The 21956-nt window shown below is 44.3% G+C and overlaps 1 protein-coding gene across 3 annotated transcripts in view; it reads left to right on the top strand.

Annotated features, from left to right (window-relative positions):
• hsf1 (heat shock transcription factor 1) overlaps window positions 1–21956 on the top strand; it is an 83217-nt gene that overhangs the window by 52846 nt on the left and 8415 nt on the right. For 2 of the 3 annotated variants that reach the window (XM_078429693.1, XM_078429689.1), the window contains 4 exons: window positions 2087–2220; window positions 3235–3438; window positions 13450–13533; window positions 16211–16316. In XM_078429693.1, the coding sequence (XP_078285819.1) occupies window positions 2087–2220; window positions 3235–3438; window positions 13450–13533; window positions 16211–16316 (528 nt within the window). The remainder of the gene's footprint in view (window positions 1–2086; window positions 2221–3234; window positions 3439–13449; window positions 13534–16210; window positions 16317–21956) is intronic. The other variant, XM_078429702.1, reaches the window with a different exon arrangement.

Below are 21956 nucleotides of genomic sequence, written 5' to 3'. Positions count from 1 at the left end.
CAGTAATGATGTGCAGGCAGAAGTTCAAATTTGGCCATATCAACTATGGATTAATTAAATAAAATATGTGGTTTGAGGATTGGATCAGTAACTGTAACCAGAGGCCAGTTCAGGTAGTGAACGGATTCTGATTTTACAGACATCCATGTCGATTTTGTCTTTAAGTCAGAAAAGACATAAATCTCACTTAAATTAGTAACCATGCCTCTGTGGTATTGTAATGAATGGCAAAGAAAGCACATGGGATTGATTTGAAAGAACAATTACTAAAAGTGGAGAGAGATTGAGAGAGAGAAAGAGAGAGAGAGAGGAAGCTAGTTCTGCCACATGTTGGACCTCTGAATTTAATAATATATAAAATGTTATTAAATTGTCTGACATATGACACATAAACACACTTAATTCTTGACTCTTAATAACACAGTGGGAGCTTATTTGAATGTACAAGTGTCGTAAATCTGGTGACTGCTTACCAGGTCTGTACGTACCTGTTCTATCCTAAATGTGACTCCAAACCCACCGATGTGACTGACTTTCATTGGCTGAAATGAGCCACTCAGACACCACTCAGACAATTGGGTGTGGACTGTACAGGGGTTCAAATCTTGTACATAAATAAGACAAGACTTGCAAAAATGTGTGAACAATAATAATGGTATGGTACTTTATGGTATGGTACTTTATTTGTCACATGTACTGAGGTATAGGCAATGAGCTGTTGCATTCAAGTTTCCCCCTCCAGATATATACATATAGAGACTTGTCTTAAATGTTAAATTTGGCCATAAATCAGGATTATAGGATATTGATCTTGGCAATGATCCGTAGGCCAGGTGCTGATGTTGACAGGAATTTCTTTATGGAAAATGGAAAAGGAATGCACTAGGGAAAGATGACTGACTAACAGATTTTTGCATTGAAATGCCTTCTTTATCCTCTGTATTAAATATACAAATTGCGTGAACAGTTGTAGGGTGTCACATTTAAAAACCGATTAAAATAAAGATAAGAATTGAATTCAATGTGGAGATAGGGAGAAATGTAACTTTGTTTACTTTGGGTCCAGGATACTCGTTTAATAAAGAATTCATGCAACATCTGCTTTAATTCGGAAAAGCTCGTGTGCAGGAACAAAAGATGTAGTAGTCGTGTTTAATTCAAGGAGACTGGAATGGAAAAGTGAACCTTGGTCAGATCAATCTAGATTGCTGCATCTTCCACATGACGGCATATAAGCTGTGACCTTGACCGTTGGGTTCATAACAGATCCAATCTCGGTAGAGACTGGCTCAGCTTTGCCTGACACCATTGCCCCAATGCTTTTCTCAATTTTTCTTGCTCCAGTGCTGCACCGCGCTGTGAACTAGTTTCCCACTGGTGGGGAGATAATCCATAAAACAATCGAGTAACAGGTCAATCCATCACCTCTGTGATCTTCCTCTTTCGTGTTCATCATCCATGTTTCAAATGTTCCATCACTGTCATTGTCCGTCCTGAAAAAGGGCGCAAGCTTCCGGCGACAATCAGTGGGAGTCATCACTTGTACCACAGATGATGGTTGTAGCAGAATTAGCTCAGGACACTTTCAGTTTCCAGCCCCACGACCTGGACGCTTTTGCTTTGGGGCCACCTCTGTGGTGGAACCCACCTGCTGTAGGTGAGGTTTGTGTTCAGGTGTCCTTTCAAACTGAGCTCTAAATGATAGTTTTTTGTACCCAAAGGAAACAGGTGAATGGGCTCGCACTCACCTCCACAAAACAAAGGTGGTCCACAGACTTGCCCTTGCTGCGTAACATTATAGACAATAGAGAATAGGTGCAGGTGTAGGCCATTCGAGCCAGCACCACCATTCAATGTGATCATGGCTTATCATTGTCAATCAGTACCCCGTTCCTGCCTTCTCCCCGTACTCCCTGACTCCGCTATCCTTAAGAGCTCTATCTAGCAGAGTGGTCTCTATTAAACAGAGTGGTCTCGGGAGCTGAAGTAAAGGGATGGGATGCAGACAAACAAATGGTCTAAGTAATGTTCTGCCTGGGGTAATTGTCCACAGCCTCTTTGACCTTCTCCCTGCTTTTCATTACAGCAAACGTCTGTGAACTTTCCAGGAAACAGCTGCTTTTCACCAGATAACTCGCTATTGTCTGGTCCAATTATTTCGGACATCACGGACCTGGCGCAGTGCAGCCCTTTATCCTCCCCGTCTCTTCACATGGAAAGGTGAGTGCATTAACCCCGCCACGTGTTGGTCTGAATCTTTCTCCACCGCCTTTAATCATTGAGCATCAATCCAATCAACACAAGGTACACAGTCAAGGAAATCGGTTATTTTCAGGTCAGCTTATCTGGGGGGAAGATCTACCGCTGGTAGAGTCGTTGTCAGTGTTTCCCATTCACTGGAGATGTGAACTGATTCATAGTGCATGGTACATAGTTCTCTCAAATAGCTAATTCCCACAAGTGAAATTATTTGACGAGTTAATTCTGTCTTACTGGAAGTGATTTTAGTTAAACATAATATCACAGCAATTTCAAATTATTGTAGCTGTGCCAACTCCTTAAAAGAACAATTTGTTATCCCATTACCTTATTCACTTAACACCCCCCCATCCAAACCCATACTGAACTACGTCTCCTTATCCAGTTCCTTTTTTGAAGATTACCTATCAATCTGCTCCTAACAGGCAATGAAATCTAGATTTGCTGCACTTTTTTTCAGAAGCTCATTCTCATTCTGACTTCTCCTGTCTCTTGTTCATTTACCAATCATCTTAAATTCTTGTCCTTTGGCACCAGTTTCCCTTTGTACTTATCCTAAACCCTTGATCTGTGATCTTTTAGAATCATAAAAGTAAACCCTTGAGTGAATCCCGTAACCATTTCTGCTTTAGGAGCAAAACAAAAATCTTTGTACTACTGTACAAGTATGTCCTCCACTCCTCTGTTTATAAATCCGAGAGTCTCAGCTGCCTTATTGTTCCTCTTCTTGCAGAGCCAAATGTGTGCAGGAAATGGAAAGGCAGTCAAACTAGCAACTGGACCTTGTCCTTTGTTAATAATAATAATAATAATACATTTAATTTATATAGCGCTTTTCAGGAAACTCAAAGATGCTTTACAGAGCAAACAAGACATAAAAACAAACAAACAAACAAAAGATTTGTCCAGACTTGTTGCATGGAAGATGTCGTCAAATCCACTCCTCCTCACCCAGTCGTCTTTTATTTCTTCCAGAATTAGTCCTCTGCTCAATATTAAAGAAGAGCCTTCAAGTCCAACAGCTCATTCGGAAATTGAGGTGGTCAGCCCTGTTGCCACTGGCACTGAAGAGCCCCTTTCTCCATCAACCTTCATCGATTCCATCCTGGAGGACAACGATGTTATCACTGCACAACCACAACCTGAGGACCAATGTCTCAGTGTGGCTTGCCTTGACAAGTAAGGATAAAATATATGAAACATTCTCTTGCCCGGAGTGCAGTAGCTTATTGACTCCACAATACTACACTCTCTTCCAAGAGTAGACCGTACGTTGCGATTAGCCGCTACCTACAAGTCAGGCTCATGGAATAATCTGTGCAGAGTTGGTAAGGGTGGTAGTATGAACACAACTACAAATTGCAGGGTGCTCTGTGTTTTGTGATAGGGTGAAAAATAAGCCAGTTTTTATTTCCCCTCTCTTGTCTGGGAATCTTCCTGGAAGAGTACATGTTTGGCCTTTGGACCAGGCTGAACCTTGATCATCCGTCAGGGAGTAGCTGACACACTTCAGAACCATAAATGACCAAGAATAAGCTAGGCCATCTGGGCAGTAGAAATTTCCCCAGCAATGATTGAAAATGAGAAAACAGCTATGAAAGTCAGAGGTGAGAAACATCCATCTAACCCTCTATGTGACAGTGTATTTTATATGGGAGCTGCCCTAATGATTGGTGATATAAATTCCTTGCTTATTCAGAAGTTCTGTTGGATTCTTAGTACATTTAAATCAAATAGATATGGACAGACCATAGAGTCACAGAGTGATACAGTGTGGAAACAGGTCCTTCAGCCCAACTTACCCACACCGGCCAACATGTCCCAGCTACACTAGTCCCACCTGGTACCTGCCCGTGTTTGGCCCTTATCCCTCCAAACCTGTCCTATCCATGTACCTATCTAACTGTTTCTTAAATGTTGGGATAGTCCCAGCCTCAACTACCTATTCTGGCAGCTTCCCCAGCAATGTGTGTGTGTGTCCTTTGTGTAAAGAAATTACCCCTTAGATTCCTATTAAACCTTTTCCCCTTCACCTTAAACCTATGTCCTCTTGTCCTCGTTTCACCTACTCTGCACAAGAGACTGTGCATCTACCCGATCTATTTCTCTCATGATTTTATACACCTCTATAAGATCAACCCTCATCCTCCTGCACTCCAGAATCCCAGCCTACTCAACCTCTATCTATAGCTCACACCCGCTAGTCCTGGCAACATCCTCGTAAATCTTCTCTGTACCCTTTCCAGCTTGACAACATCTTTCCTATAACATGGTGCCCAGAACTGAACACAATACTTTAAAGAATACATAGAATAGAATACATGCTGGAGGTTTGTAGATAAAATGCAAGGCACAGTCCATTGAAAATCCTGGCAAACACTCCTCACCAGCATTGCAAGTGAACTTTGTTTTGTGAAGGTAAGTTTGCATCTCAGAGCAGGCATCTATTGGGCCCATTGTGCTAGTCAAGAAAGGTGTCAAACTTAATCTCACCTTCCAGTACCTGATCCAAAAGTTTTAGGATTATGGCTCTTCAGGTATACTTGCAGGCACTTTTTAATTGTGATGAGCATTTCTTCCTTCACCACTCTTTTAAGTAGTGAGTTTTAAACCCGGTAAAGTAGATTTTCTTCAATTCCCCCATTTTCCTTCATCCAACTATTTTAAATCTCTGCCATTCTGGTTTTTGGCCCTCAGTTGGGGGAAATAATCCCTCCTGTTTATTCTTCTCGGGCTCTCACACCTTTATACACTTTAGTTATCTTCTTGCCTCTTCCTCTGTTACCAGGCAAACAGCCTCAATCTATCTAATCCTTCCCAACGACTAAACATTTCCAGTCCCATGACAGTGTTGTAAATCTCCCTTGCACTTTATGGTACAACGCTAGGCGTGCTCCAGCAGCACCTTGGTAGTTAGGGAAAGGAACAGAGCCTGTAGCGTCTCCTCCATGCTTTTAGTACCCTCGAATATATATGACACAGGCCTGGTAATTTATCCATATTTAAAGATGTTAACCCTCAGTACATCCCCATTTAATATTATGTATATTGCAGCCAATATTCCTTATTTGCAATCCTCATCACCTTGATATCACTGAATATAGTATTGCAAACCAACGAATACCTTTTCATTAAAAAACATTCCTTGGGGCCTAAACCACATTGTTCAGTACAGATGATCTTTGACCCAAATACTATCGTCATTTACAGCAATTGATAGTCATGATTCCCCATTGAGGAATAAAGATATGTCCTCGTATATCCCTTCATTCCTCAAACAAAGTTGTTTAGCCAATCTCAAAGCCACAGGATTGGTACAGTGCTTTTAGAAATATAATCTCAAAGTGCTTGGAAGCAAAACTTTTCTTCCAATTGTCCTTGAGCCAGAATTTATCTTGCAATCCACATTTATAAACCTGGTTATCTGATCGTTATCACATTGCTCTTAATCAATGTGCAAAGTTGCTATAAAAAGACACAAAGCGGTGGAGTGACTCAATGGGTCAAGCAGCATCTCTGGAGAACAAAGATAGATGGAAGTGAGAAAGCTGGAAGAGAGGTTGGTTGAGGGGGGACAAAGCCTAGCAAGTAATAGATGATACAGATGGTCAACAACAGCCAGAGATGAAAAGACAAGGTGTGTGAGATAAGGAGAGCAGCAGGAATTACAGAGGGGGAGCACTGAGAGCACTTTCCAGCTTTCTCAACTCCCACCACAGTAAGTCTGAAGAAGGACCCAAAACATAATCTATCCAAGTTCTACAGAAATGCTGCCTGACCCTTTGAGTTACTCCAGAACTTTGTGTCTTTTTTTTGTAAACCTGTATCTGCTGTTCCTTGTGTCAGTAAAGTTGTTATTGTGCTTTCTTTATCATATTTTGGGATCTCTCATTGTCCTTACTGCTTGGGGCATGCTGAGGCTGTGAAGGCGTAACACTATTGCTGTCTTCCTTGGCTTTGAATGTGCTTCATGATTATAAAAATTCTTGAAGTTCTCCCTCGCAGAGCTTAGCCCAGTTATTCAGTCAGTTGTGCAGTGATTAGTGAGGGCACATTTGTACAGTAGCTATAACAACCAGATGAGGACGCATTAGAATTTCATTCCCATCATTAATGATTTGTATTTAAAGTATTTTGATGTATGGACTCAAAGCAGTTGTACTGAATCAGTGGTCTACCAGTATGGCAGAAGCTGGAGAAGTGTTCTTCTGTTCCTTTCTTTTCATCTTGTTTTGAAGGGGTCATGCGTTTACTTTTCCATCTGTACAGAGGGCCCAGAGACGTACCAGACTGCAGATGCTGGGGTTTTGAGCTAGAAACCGCGCTGGAGGAACTCAACGGGGGTGGAGGGAAATGGGCAGGTGATGTTTCGGGTCAATCCAAAGAAGGATCCTAACACAAAATGTTATCTGTTACGTCTGAAGAAGGGTCCCAACCCGAGATGCTATCTGTCCATTTCCCTCCACAGATGCTGCCTGACCTGTTGCAGTTCCTCCAGAACTTTTAATTTGTTTATAGAGGCTGCTTGGTGACCAAGTAGATGTTGTGCACATCCGTGGATATGAAGGTTGACAGTTTTCCTTCACAAGGTCATAGCTCATGCTCCACAAGCCGAAGGTATTTCATAAACTGTAGAGATCATTCTTTTGGTTTGGTAGATTTGAGGTCAATATAATTGTCAGATCTTCTTGCGATCATAGATCAGAAGCAATGGAATTCCTTGGGACCTTGAATCTAAGTATCATTACCATCAAACATGCGCGGAGGTGGATGGTTGAAAATACATGGCAAATCGAGTGTGAATGGAGAGAAATGAATAGTCAGTGGCCTCCTTTTGGGGTGATCTTGCATGGTTACCAAGGATCAACTCAAAACCAATGACCTACCTTTCTCATTGATGCTGACAACATGTTGAATTTTCTGTTCCACTTTCATTCATTCCATTCTTGGTGGAATAGTGCAGACACAAAGAAACACTGTTAACCTCCTGCAGGAGGAAGGAAAATGCATGGCAATTGAGACCAATGTAAGATCTTTGGGGCTGAGGAGGGGGCAGGAGTGGGTAGGTGGAGTAGTGTGCGCAGTTACATTTGACTTCGTCCTATTGATTAGTTACGGAGAGCAGTAAATTATTTGCAGGGTGATGTCCGGTTTTCCCAGAGCATTATGTCCTTGCCACTGTCTTAGGTGGGCAGTGGGCATTAAAGTCAATCTAGAATAATTTGGTCCATTATACCCTCTCAAGCTATTGAGAGGGGCAAGAGAGGACATTGTTGGGACCTTGACAGAGATTTCCATATCCCCTCTGGCAACAGGTGAGGTTGCAGAGGTGTGGAGAACAGCCTGCATTGTTCCTCTGTTCATGAAGGGCAGGAGAGACAAACCAGGAAATAATAGGCCGATGAACCTTACTTCAGTGGCAGGGAAATAAATGGAGAAGATTTTTATGGTAGGATGTGCTCCATCTGGCAAAGGATACATTTATTAGGTATAGTCAGCATGGCTTTGTCCATGGCTGGTCATGTCTTAGAAACCCGATTGAGTTTTTGAGGAGGTGGCGAAAATGATTGATGACCATAGGGCATTGGATATTGTACACATGGATTTTGGTTAAACTTTCGACAAGGTGCCTCGTTGTAGGCTGATCCAGAATATTAAGGCACCTGGGAACATTGATGTGCAGCGGGATCCTGGGGTGCAAATCCACAGCTCCCTAAAAGTGGCAACATAAGGAGATAAGAGTGGCAATAAAAAGCCCTACGGCACACTTGTCTTCATCGGTTGGGGCACTGAGTATCAAAGTTGGGAAGTCATGTTGCAGCTTTGTAAAACTTTGCTGCGGCCACATTTGGAGTATTGTGTGCAGTTCTAGTTGCCCCATTACAGGAAGGATGTGGAGGATTTGAAGAGGTTGCCGAAGAAATTCACAAGCATACAGCCTGGATTAGAGAGTACAAGGGAGAAGTTGGACAAACTTGGATCGTTTCCTCTGAAGCATTGGAGGCTCAGGAAGAGAAATGTATTAACTTAGCGCTAGCACAGCTGCACTCGGCCATCAGCAAGCAGCAGGATGCCCACCCCAACGGTGCCTTCATTGTTGCAGGGGACTTCAATCAGGTCGACCTACGAGCCTCGCTCCACAAATTCCATCAGCATGTGCAGTGCCCTACCAGGGGCTCAAACACACTGGACAAGGTGTACACCAATGTAAAGGACGCCTACAGAGCTCTCCCCTGCCCACCCCTGGGACAATCCGATCACCTCTCACTGTTTCTACTGCCCGCATACAAACCCCTCATCCGCAAGACCAAACCCACAATAAAGACGGTCAAAATATGGCCCGAGGATGCCACCCTACAACTCCAGGACTGCTTTGATCGCACCGACTGGGACCTGTTTGCACAACAGGCCACCTACGGTTCAGAGGTAGACTTGGAGGAATACGCATCCACTGTGCTCTCCTACATCAACTGCTGTGTGGAGAATGTCACGGAGGACAAGGAGATAAAGATGTTCCCAAACCGGAAACCCTGGATGAACAAGGAGGTACAGAACCTGCTGAGGGCACGCAACAATGCCTTTAAATCTGGTGACACTTCAGCATACAGTGTTGCCAGGTCAAACCTGAACAAAGGTATTAAAAGGGCCAAAGACACCCACAGGCAACGGGTGGAAGACCACTTCAACACCACGGACACCAGAAGCATGTGGCAGGGTGTCAGGGACATCACTGGCTACAAGAGCAGCCCTGCCTGCCCCCACTGCGATATGGCACTGACCAACGAGCTTAACACCTTCTTTGCCCGCTTTGAAACTGGCAAAACCACCTTGAGTGAAAGAACCCCAGCCGAGGCGGTGGGACAGGTCTTGCACTGAACACACAGGAGGTACAACGTGCTCTGCAAAGGGTCAACCCACGCAAGGCTGCAGGACCGGATGGAGTTCAAGGAAGGGTACTGAAGGACTGTGCTGAACAGCTGGCTGAGGTATTCACCAGGATCTTTAACCTGTCATTATCTCTAGCTACGGTCCCCAAGTGCCTGAAGTCGGCTATCATAGTTCCGGTGCCGAAAAAAGCAAAGATCTCCAACCTGAACGACTACCGCCCGGTTGCCCTAACGCCGATAGTCATGAAGTGCTTTGAGAGGCTGGTCCTCTCACACATCAAATCCAGCATCCCTGACTCACTGGACCCACATCAATTTGCATACAGGGCAAATAGATCCACAGAGGACGCCATCTCTCTGGCTCTTCACACTGTCCTGACTCACCAAGAGAGACAGGGCACGTACGTGAGGATGCTATTCATAGACTATAGCTCCGCCTTCAACACGGTCATCCCCACCAAACTCATCACCAAACCCCACCAGCTAGGCCTCAGCTCGTCATTATGTGACTGGATCCTGGACTTCCTGCTGGAATGACCGCAGGCAGTGAGAATGGGCCCGCACCTGTCCTCCACTATCACCCTGAGTACCGGCACACCACAGGGCTGTGTTCTGAGCCCCATGCTCTACTCCCTCTTCACACACGACTGTGTTCCTGCATTCGACACCAACACCATTGTCAAGTTTGCAGACGACACAACGGTGATCGGGCTTATCACCAACGGGGTTGAAACAAACTATAGAGCGGAGGTGCAGAACCTGGCGGACTGGTGCTCGGATAACAACCTGTCCCTAAATACCACCAAGACCAAGGAGCTGATCATCAACTTCCGTAGGTCACATAACGGGGAATATGCCCCGATCTCTATCAACGGGGACAGTGTGGAGAGAGTGTCCAGCTTCAAGTTTCTGGGCACTCACATTTCGGAGGACCTAACATGGTCCAATAACACTGCTGCGCTGGTCAAGAAGGCACAACAAAGACTGTTCTACTTAAGAACACTGAAAAAGTCTGGTCTACCCCAACAGCTGCTGACGACCTTCTACCGCTGCACCATAGAGAGCATCCTAACGCATGGCATCCCTGTGTGGTACCTCAGCTGCACGGAGGCAGAAAGGAAAGCTCTTCAGCGGCTAGTCCATAGAGCTCAGAGGGCCATCGGAACACAGCTACCAGACTTGGAGGGCATCTACAACACACGATGCCTCAGAAAAGCCACCAGCATCCACAAAGACTCTTCACACCCCTGCAACAGTCTGTTCGAACTCCTTCCATCGGGCAGACGATACAAGGCCTTCTACGCCCGCACCTCCAGACTCAGGAACAGCTTCATCCCCAGGGCCATAGCTGCTATGAACCGGTCCTGCTGAGCCGGATGGCCACAACGCATAGATCAACTTGCACTTTACCCTGTCTAAAAAAAAACTGTTACAATTGTTTCGTTTCGTTGGGTTGCTGTTAATTACTTAAATTATTGCATCGTATGGGAGGCGCATTCCCAATCTCGTTGTACCCCTGGGTACAATGACAATAAAGATATATTGTATTGTATTGTATTATACGATACGATACGGTAGAACTTTATTTATCTCAGGAGGGAAATTGGTCTGCCAACAGTCATAAAACACAACAAGATACATGAAGCATGAAATTAACGTGACGAGTGGAAAGAATTGGGGATGTGCAAAGATTGTGGAGGGGGGTGGCGGAGAGGAGTCAGTCTACAAAACAACAGAAGGGGGAGGAGTTGTACAGTTTGGTGATAGCCACAAGGAAAAAGGATCTCCTGTGGCATTCTGTACTGCATCTTGGTAGATGCATTATGAAGGCATAGTCAGGGTGCAGAGTCAGTGTTTTCGGGGTCAAATACTAGAGGGCAGAGCTTTAAGATGAGAGGGGGGGGAAGTTTAAAGGAGATGTGTGGAGCAAATCATTTCCCCAGAGAGTGTTGGTACTTGGAACATGCTGCCAGTAGAAGAGGTGGAAGCAGATACAATAAATTTAAAATGGCATTCAGACAGACAAATGAACAGACAAGGAACAGGAGGATACACGGGCCATGTGCTTGCAGGCAGGTGTGCAGTTTAAATTGGCATAATGCTCAGCACAGACATGGTGAGCCAAAGTGCCTGTTCCTGTACTGTCATTTTCCATATAGGTAGCAGACCCTAGAATGTCATAACAGGTAAGACTGAAACCAGATGTGCAAACTCGATCCATCTCTGCCATCTGCTCAGTTCTCCGCCATTACAGAAATCACCAATTCACACCAGTAGTAAAGGGAACGGTCGTGACAATAATAGGGTGGTGCAGCGGTAGAGTTTCTACCTCGTAGCGCTGGAGACCCGGGTTCAATACTGACTATGGGTGCTGCCTGTGTGGAGTTTGCGCTTTCTGCCTGTGACTGCATGTGTTTTCTCCTGGTGCACCAGTTTCATCCCACGTCCCAAATACGTGCAGGTTCGTAGGTTCATTGGCTTTGGTAAAATTGGAAATTGTCCCTAGTGTGTGGAGTAGTGCTGGTGTACAGGGTGATCACCGGTCGGCGCCGATTCGGTGGGCTAAAGAACCAGTTTCCACGCTGTAACTCTAAACTAAAATACTGACACTAAACTACTAGGCTGGGATACTGTAGACTGGTGCTGCAGAACATGTCATGACTCCAGCCAAGCTATCTGGAACAGCTGAAGTACTTACATGTACCCACCAACATGGAAAGTTGGCCGGTTGCATCCTGCCCTCTGAAAATCCAGGATCAATCAGGATCACTTACCAGCCCCTCCCTCCAAACCCATCCAGCCAAATAGTGTAAGATATTGTTGATAGCACCATCAGGTGGCACTCCACTGCTCAGAGACTCAATGTACGTCACCTCCTCAAAAACTCAATCGGGTTTCTAAGACATGACCAGCCATGGACAAAGCCATGCTCCTTTGCATACAAAATCCAACAGACTAAAATGCTGAATTCCAAAGGCAACTGTGCAGGACATCTAGGATCTCTAATAATATTAAGCTCAATGGAATTCGTATCACAATCAAAGGAAGAGTGTTGTGTGTGAACTGGGTGGCAGTGGGGAGGGAAGGCGGAATCTGGAGAGCACAGGGAGTGCAGCTTACCTGAAATAGGGAAATTCAATGTTCATCTCATTGAATAGTGGATTACACAGGCAGATTTTTCAACAGATATTGTGATTATGCTCTTTATTCGTCGTGTGTAATGGTTCAAGCCCGTTATTCCCAATCTTGGCTATAACAAGAAGAGGCAGAGAAAAGGGATCAAAGAACAAAAGTGGGCCATTTAGTCCCTCAAACCAGATCCGCTAACTCGGAACATAGCTCCATTTACCCACATTGTCAGATTTCAATATCCAACATAAATCTCGGTTTTTAAACCTCTGGTTGGCCTCTAACATCAAAAGCTTCAACACATAGTCAGTAGGCCATTTAGCCCAAGTTCTCCATTGCAATCCACTTTTCCTCTTCAGAGCCCACTTGTACTCATTCACAGATGAGTTTGATAACGCTGGTATTCAATATCTATTGTCCTGAAAGTTGGTACCTCTTTTAATTGGTCTGACCCATTTGGTACAAATGAGTGACTGCTAAATGTTGGATCTTAGATAACAGCTCCTGAAGTCCAAACACCCTGCTGTGGTCTTGTAGTATTTTCATTGCACAAGACTGCAACAAATCAGGAAGGTTTCTCATCAACTTAAAAAGCAACCAGGGATGGTGTTAAAGGCGGACTTGCTGGTGATGTTTACATCGTAGCAATAAGTGTTTTTTTTTAATGGGTTTCAAGGTCCAGTGGTATGCGCCTCGGTAGACTGTGGTAAAAAAAAAAAGCACAAACCCATGGAGACACAAGAAACTGCAGATGCAGCAATCTCGAGCAAAACACAAAGTGGCAGACAAACTCACGGGTTAGGCAGCCTTTGAGGAGTCATAAAGTTATACAGAACGGAAACAGGTCCTTTGGCCCAACTGTCCATGTCCCTGCTGACCAAGATGCCCCATCTAAGTTTGTCCCATTTGCCCATATCCATCTAAACCTTTACTATCCATTGGGAGGGAATGGACAAAGGACATTTTGAGACGGGGCCCTTCTTCAAGCCCCAGACACACTCACTCCAACAATAATATATACAAATATACTGTATACTCACCTCACACCTGTTGTACTTTGCTGTGAAATAATATGTTTGAACATCGTGTGGAGGATGTTGATGTGATGTGGGAAATGGTGGCTGTTACTTCTGCAGTATAGTGCCTAGCATGATCTTGTGTTTCTATCTTTCAGTTTGATTCAAGCCCAGCAGATGCCAGAAGTCAATTGTGTTATCTCCAGTCTTTCTTCCTCTACTCATCCCAGAGCACTGATAGGGTTAGCATTTCTATTATCCTGCTGTCTCACAGATAAGCACAACGTGTCTCAGTAGAAAATCTCTGGCTTGGGGGCAATGGGGACTGGAAAGGAAGGGCGACAATGTGTTCACTGCATCTATTTGAGCTTTTTGCTGGCAGGGATGACAAGAGAAACAACACTAAAGCCAATAAACTCCATCAATACATTGTGCACTGTTCCACCAGTGCTTCATTCCCATGGCATTAAAAAAATTAATCATACCACTGAGTATCAATAGACTTTTAGAAATTCTGCAAACTACAATTAGGCTTCAGTGATTCTTTTGAAGGTGATACAGAATATTCTGCAACTTCTAATAGACACGGTGATGTATTATCAAGAGATAAAAGCAGATTTCCTGTGTTGTGGATTTTCTTTGATGTTTTGATAGCTTACAATATCTTGTATTAGTTGCTTGTGCTTAATACGTTCTGATCACTCTCCTCGTGTTGTGCACTCTCTAGTGTGACTCACAGTATTTTCTGTCCTGGTCACTCTTGCGTTAATTTTGCTGAGCTTTACACTTCTGCACAGACATTTTCTTACGATGTCCAGAGTGGCATCCGTTTTTAATGTTAGTTCAGCGCTTCCTACCTTTGACTGTTTCCAGGGGCGACGTAGACCCTGACCAACCTTTCTCCCAATATAAAGTGCTTTGTTACTATTCACTGCAAGTTTATTTTTTCATTAGTGAATGAAGTGGAATGTGTGCAATTCAACCCTCCTCTGGGGCTGAGAAATTATATTTGCTCCCTCTGAAGTTTGGCTTTATTTAGGAGCATTGATAAGGTGAAGGCTCACAATCCCTTTTCCCCAGTGTAGAGGATTCTAAAACTATAGGGCAGAGGCTTAAAGTGAAAGGGGAGAGATTTACGAAGGATCTCAGGGGCAACTTTTTCACTCAGAGGTAGTCCATATCTGGAATGAGTTGCCAAAAGGAAGCTATAGAAGCGGATACCATTACGACTTTTAAAAGACATTTGGGCAGATAGATGAATAGGAAGGATTTATAGGGATCGCAGGCCAAACGGGACAAGCCCAATAAGGTCAGCATGGACAAAGTGGGCCGAAGTACCTGTTTGTGTATTGTGCAGCTCAGTGATTCTATCTGTCTCAGTCTCCATCAATGCCTAACTTGAGGTGGCAGTAACTCAGCAAAGGAAGGGCATTGAAGCCAAGATCCTCCTTCTCCACAGTTCTCTATTAACTGCACAGCCTTCTACCTCACTAACACGTGACCTTAACCTTCATTTTTTTTTAATGAGCTTGTGTTTCTGTTTGCTGTCTGCTGTGCACGCATTTCTTTTCGTTCTGTGTGAGTGTGTTTGTGTGTGTACTGCTCTCATTGTGTCTATTTGAGAGCAGTCTTTTCCCAGTGATAGTCCTGAGATAGATGGTGATTTCAGTTAAAATGCTGGCAATGACGTGGCCCAGCTCCAAACACTGAGCTGAGAAAACAAGGGAAACTATTTGTGACTTGTTGGTGCCAAAGTGTATGGTGACTTCAGTGACATTGAGGCAGAAACAGTCCCACATTACTAGCACATGGATTCCTTCGTATTTGGCGTGGACTCTTGTATTTAACAACAAGCATTCTGTGATTTGTTGATAGAAGGAACTGCAGATGCCGGTTTACAATAAAAGACACAAAGTGCTGGAGTAACTCAGCGGGTCAGGCAGCATCTATGGAGAACATGGATAGGTGACGTTTCGGGTCGGGGCCCTTCTTCAGAATCTTCTTCAGTCTGAAGATGGGCCCCGACCAGAATCCTTGGTGTCAGCGATCCATGTTTTCCAGAGATGCTGCCTGACCAGCGCAGTTACTTCAACACTTTGTGTCTTTTTCTGTGATATTGTTGTTACTTGATCACGAGACATACACCTGCAAATCTCCCTTCACAAAGGCAGGAGCATTATAGTCTCTTTTAGAGTAGAAGAATGAATTTAAAGAGGATTAAAACTTTCAGCATGATGCTGCCTCGATAATTATAAAATGCGTCCAGGTAGCATTTATGTACAAAATTTGCCTTGGTTGAACTGGTTACTTTCGGTGCTGTACGGCCCTGCTCCACGAGAAGCAGGCTCAGCAGAAATCACAGGAGCAAGAGCAAGCCATGCAGTGCACCGTCTGCTCTGCCATTCACTGAGACTGCAGCTGATTGCGTTTCCCATCCACATTTGCTCATGAATCCCTTGTTGGCTTTTATCCTGAAACTACGACCCCCGAATCTTAGAATGTAAAAGGAAACAAAGTGCTGATGTAACTCAACGGGTCAGGCAGCATCTCTGGAGAACATGGATAAGTGATGGTTTGGGTGGGGACCCTTCTTCAGAATGTACAGTTGATTGCTGCCATGAGTTGCTCTGCCAAAGGTTGTTCAATATCCAAACTGAAACAGACTCCTGCCTGGATAAGGAAGGAACAGTCCGAGGGAGGAAGGATATTTGGAGCCTGGGATATAGTGTGGCCATTACCAATCCCTTGCACAATGGTGTAATTAGGTGGATGGGGCTGCTACTTTATATTTCAACCCACATCTTGTTTTATTTTTGCTTCTTGGAATCCTTCTGAGGAGAGTGATGCAGTAAACATAGTAAAGATTAAAATTGTTGACTTTTAAATGAAAGAATTGCGTTTGTTTCTTTACATGTATAGAAATGATCTCTACAGTCACTTGGATCGAATTGATTCCAGTCTGGATAACCTACAGAACCTGCTGTTGGGGCAGTCTTTCAGCATGGAATCCAGCACGCTTTTAGATGTAAGTTTGTTTTTGTTGTCTCCAGATAGAGCTGGGGTGAGGGGGGGAGTAGCATTCCCTGACTGAGTCCCTTACATCGACCACCGCTGGAAGCATTTCCTTCCACAAACCACAGCCATCCAGCACCACCACCTCCATCCATCTCCAGCTGGGACTCAGTTGCCAGACTCAGTTGTCAATCCGGAGACTACAGCCCACAATCCAGACCAATGCAGGCAGAAATTGGTACCAGCTTTTCCACAGGATACATGCACCTTTTCTGAAATGCTTTAGCAGCATCCTAAGGCCAAATAATATCCTAGATAATTGCCAAGTCTTCCTATTCTGGGTAGCACGAATCAGTAAACTGTTTAGCTACAGCAATATGGAATCCATAATTCAAACCACCTACTGCAATGCAGCCAGACTGCTTCCATAGACTAGCTGCTCGCCCCAAGAGGTTTGTTAATGTTTTACTGAATCTGTGAGAGGGGAGGTGAATCGGTGTGAGAGGGGAGGTGAATACCGAAGTTAAAGTGTTGTATTTGAATGCGCAAAGTATAAAAAATAAAGTGGATGAGCTTGTGGCTCAGTTGGACATTGGCAAGTATGATGTGGGAATCACAGAGACATGGCTGCAAGAGGACTAGGGCTGGGAGCTGAATATTCAGGGGTATACGACCTATTGAAAAGGCAGACAGGTGGGCAGAGGGTGTGGGGTCGCTCTGTTAGTAAGGAATGATATTCAGTCCCTTGCAAGGGGTGACACACTGGAATTTAGAAGGATGAGAGGATACACTGGAATTTAGAAGGATGAGAGGGGATCTTATTGAAACATATAAGATTATTAAAGGGTTGGACACGTTAGAGACAGGAAACATGTTCCCAATGTTGGGGGAGTCCAGAACCAGGGGCCACAGTTTAAGAATAAGGGGTAGGCCATTTAGAACGGAGATAAGGAAAAACTTTTTCAGTCAGAGAGTTGTAAATCTGTGGAATTCTCTGCCTCAGAAGGGGGTGGAGGCCAATTCTCTGAGTGCTTTCAAGAGAGAGCTAGATGGAGCTCTTAAGGATAGCGGAGTCAGGGGGTATGGGGAGTAGGCAGTAACGGGGTACTGATTGGGAATGATCAGCCATGATCACATTGAATCGGCTCGAAGGGCCGAATGGCCTACTCCTGCACCTATTGTATATTGTATATTGCCTATTGTCTATTGACATAGAATCAGGAGATGTAGAATCAGTATGGACAGAACTGAGGAATTATACGGGTAAAAAGACCTTAATGGGAGTTATCTACAGGCCCCCAAACAGTAGCCTGGTGCAAGTTGAAGCAAGTTAAAATTGGCATGTCACAACGCTAATACTACAGTGGTTATGGGAGATTTCAACATGCAGGTAAACTGGGAAAATCAGCTTGGTAATGGACCCCAAGAAAGGGAGTTTGTGGAGTGCCTCCGAGATGGATTCTTAGAGCAGCTTGTACTGGAGCCTAAGAAAATAACTGCAGATGCTGGTACAAATCGATTTATTCACAAAATGCTGGAGTAACTCAGCAGGTCAGGCAGCATCTCGGGAGATGCTGCCTGACCTGCTGAGTTACTCCAGCATTTTGTGAATAAATTGTACTGGAGCCTACCAGGCAGAAGGCAATTCTGGATTTAGTGTTGTGTAATGAACCGGATTTGATAAGGGAACTCAAGGTAAAAGAGCCATTAGGAGGTAGTGATCATAATATGATAAGTTTTAATTTACAATTTGAGAGGGAGAAGGGAAAATCGGAAGTGTCAATATTGCAGTTGAGCAAGGGGGACTATAGAGGCATGAGAGAGGAGCTGGCCAGAGTTGACTGGAAAGAGACCCTAGCAGGGAAGACGGTGGAACAACAATGGCAGGTATTTCTGGGAATAATACAGAAGGTGCAGGATCAGTTCATTCCAAATAGGAAGAAAGATTCTAAGGGGACTAAGAGGCACCCGTGGCTGACAAGGGAAGTCAGGGACAATCTAAAAATAAAAGAGAAGTATATAGCAAAGATGAGTGGGAAGCCAGAGGATTGGGACTCTTAAAGAGCAACAGAAGATAACTAAAAAGGCAATACGGGGAGAAAAGATGAGGTACAAAGGTAAGCTTGCCAAGAATATAAAGGAGGATAGTAAAAGCTTCTTTAGGTATGTGAAGAGGAAAAAAATAGTTAAGACAAATGTGGGTCCCTTGAAGACAGAAGCAGGTGAATTTATTATGGGGAACAAGGAAATGGCAGACGAGTTGAACAGGTACTTTGGATCTGTCTTCACTAAGGAAGATACAAACAATCTCCCAGATGTACTAGTGGACAGAGGTCCTCGGGTAACGGAGGAATTGAAGGATATTCACATTAGGCAGGAAATGGTGTTGGGTAGACTGATGGGACTGAAGGCTGATAAATCCCCAGGGCCTGATGGTCTGCATCCCAGGGTACTTAAGGAAGTGGCTCTAGAAATCGTGGACGCATTGGTGATCATTTTCCAATGTTCTATAGATTCAGAATCATTTCCCGTGGATTGAAGGGAAGCTAATGTTATCCTACTTTTTAAGAAAAGAGGGAGAGATAAAACTGGAAATTATAGACCAGTTAGCCTGACATCAGTGGTGGGGAAGATGCTGGAGTCAATTATAAAAGAAGAAATTGTGGAACATTTGGATAGCAGTAACAGGATCGTTCCGAGTCAGCATGGATTTACGAAGGGGAAATCATGCTGGACTAATCTTCTGGAATTTTTTGAGGATATAACTAGGAAAATGGACAAGGGGGAGCCAGTGGATGTAGTGTACCTGGACTTTCAGAAAGCCTTTGATAAGGTCCCACATAGGAAATTAGTGGGCAAGATTAGAGCACATGGTATTGGGGGTAGGGTGCTGACATGGATAAAAAATTGGTTGGCAGACAGGAAACAAAGAGTAGGGATTAACGGGTCCCTTTCAGAATGGCAGGCAGTGACTAGAGGGGTACCGCAAGGCTCGGTGCTGGGACCATAGCTATTTACAATATACATTAATGACTTAGATGAAGGGATTAAAAGTAACATTAGCAAATGTGTGGATGACACAAAGCTGGGTGGCAGTGTGAACTGTGAGGAGGATGCTATGAGGATGCAGGGTGACTTGGACAGGTTGTGTGAGTGGGCGGATGCATGGCCGATGCAGTTTAATGTGGATAAGTGTGAGGTTATCCATTTTGGTGGTAAGAACAGGAAGGCAGATTATTATCGGAATGGTGTCAAGTTAGGAAATGGGGAAGTACAAAGAGATCTAGGTGTCCTTGTTCATCAGTTACTTAAGTTAGCATGCAGGTACAGCAGGCAGTGAAGAAAGCTAATGGCATGTTGGCCTTCATGACAAGAGGAGTTGAGTATAGGAGCAAAGAGGTCCTCCTGCTGTTGTACAGGGCCCTAGTGAGACCGCACCTGGAGTACTGTGTGCAGTTTTGGTCTCCAAATTTGGGGAAGGACATTCTTGCTATTGAGGGAGTGCAGTGTAGGTTCACTAGGTTAATTCCCAGAATGGTGGGACTGTCGTACGTTGAAAGACTAGGTTTGTACTGGAATTTAGACGGATGAGAGGGGATCTTATTGAAACATATAAGATTATTAAGGGATTGGACACGCTAGAGGCAGGAAACATGTTCCTAATGTTGGGGGAGTCCAGAACCAGGGGCCACAGTTTAAAAATAAGGGGTAGGCCATTTAGAAGGGAGATGAGGAAAAACATTTTCACTCAGAGAGTTGTAAATCTGTGGAATTCTCTGTCTCGGAGGCAATGGAGGCCAATTCCCTGGATGCTTTCAAGAGAGAGCTAGTTAGAGCTCTTAATGATAGCGGAGTCAGGGGGTATGGGGAGAGGGCAGGAACGGGGTAATAATTGTGAGTGATCAGCCTTGATCACATTGAATGGTAGTGCTGGCTTGAAGGGCTGAATGGCCTACTCCTGCACCTATTGTCCATTGTTGTTCTCCAACCCCATCAGTTCACCTCTGTCTCAGTGGCTTCAAGCTCCGATCATCTATTTCACAAAATCAATCAAGTGTTTGAAACAAGTAACAAACTTTCAGAGGTCTATTAAAATGTAATATTATAGTGGAATTGATGCGTGCAGCACAGAAACTTTCCTATCCAAGTCCCTATCCAAGGACTTTTCAAACATTGTCATTGTATCTGTCTCCACCACCTCCTCTGGCAGCACGTTCCCGATATTCAGCACTCTCCGTGTGAAAAACAAACCCCTCAGATCTCCTTTAAATTTCTCCACTCTCACCTTAAACCTAAAGAGTGACATCCGTTTTTAATGTTACTTCACCGCTTCATATCTCTGACTGTTTCCAGGGGCCACCCAGACCTCCCTGCCCTGGGAGAAAAGATTCCACCTTCCTATCTATCCCCCCACCTAATTAAATAATTCCAAGTTCTTAATCCTCTCAAGGTAAGGAGAGTGATGCCAAAAACTTGGTATAGAATAAAAATATCTTCAGCCTCCTATGTTCCAGTGAGAATAAATTATAACCTCTCCAATCTCTCTTTATACCTACAGCCCTCTATTACAGGCACCATCCCATTAATTTCTTCTGCACTCTCACCATTGCCACCATAAACCTCCTGTAATCTGGTGACGAGAACTATATACATCACGCAAAATGCAGTCTAATAATGTTTTGTACAACTGCAACATGATATCCTAACTCTTGTACTCATTGCCTCAAACTGTAAAGGCAAGCATGCCAATGCCTTCTTCACTACCCTGTCCATCTGTGTTGAAACTATGAACTTGCAGCCAAATGTTTCCTTGTACATCGTGCTCCCAAGAGCCTTGCCATTTACTCTATATATCCTCCCAGACACTGACTACCCAAAGTGCATCACCTTACGGTTAAATCCCATCTGCCACTGCTCCACCAAACTTTCCAGCTGATCTATGTCCCGCTGTATCCTTAGACAGTCTTCTTCGCTCTCTACAATTCCAATAAATTTTGTGTCAATTGCAAGCTTACTGCCCCTACATTCACATCTTAATTACTCCTATGTGACACACGACTGATACAGATTTCCACTCAGGAACACCTTCTGCCTCTATCTCCCAGCCAATTTTAATCCAGTTCACCAACATGCTTCAAATGCCTTGCGCTTTCGCCTTCTAAGCCAGTCTACAGGTGCTCTTCAACTTATGATGGTGTTACGTTCCAAGAAACCCATAGTAAACCGAAAATATCGTACGTCGAAATGCATCTAATACACCTGATCACGTGGCCGGAAGCGAGCGGCGGCTCACTACGGGCCGCTGCCGTTTGCACCATCGCAAGGTCAAAATATCACAAGTCGAAGCATCGTACGTCGGGGAGCATCTGTACTGTGCAGGACCTAGTCATAAGCCTGACTAAAGGCCTTATTGACAACATCTACCCCCTTGTCTTCATCAATCTCCTTGGTTACATCCTTAAAAAATTTAGTCAGATTTGTGAGACCTCATCACCCTGCACAAAACCACACTGACTCCTAATCAGTCCCTACTTTTCCAAACAGGCATGAATCCCGTCCCTCAGTATCTGCTCCAGCACCTTACCTCCTACTGATGTAAGTCTCACCAGCCTGCAATCCAGGCTTGTCCCTACTGTAATATTTGAACAAGGGG

This window comes from Rhinoraja longicauda, chromosome 2, assembly GCF_053455715.1.
Source record: "Rhinoraja longicauda isolate Sanriku21f chromosome 2, sRhiLon1.1, whole genome shotgun sequence".
Lineage (NCBI taxonomy): Eukaryota > Metazoa > Chordata > Chondrichthyes > Rajiformes > Arhynchobatidae > Rhinoraja > Rhinoraja longicauda.
The sequence above is the reverse complement of the archived record's forward strand: the minus strand, read 5'-3'. Positions and strand labels throughout refer to the sequence as shown.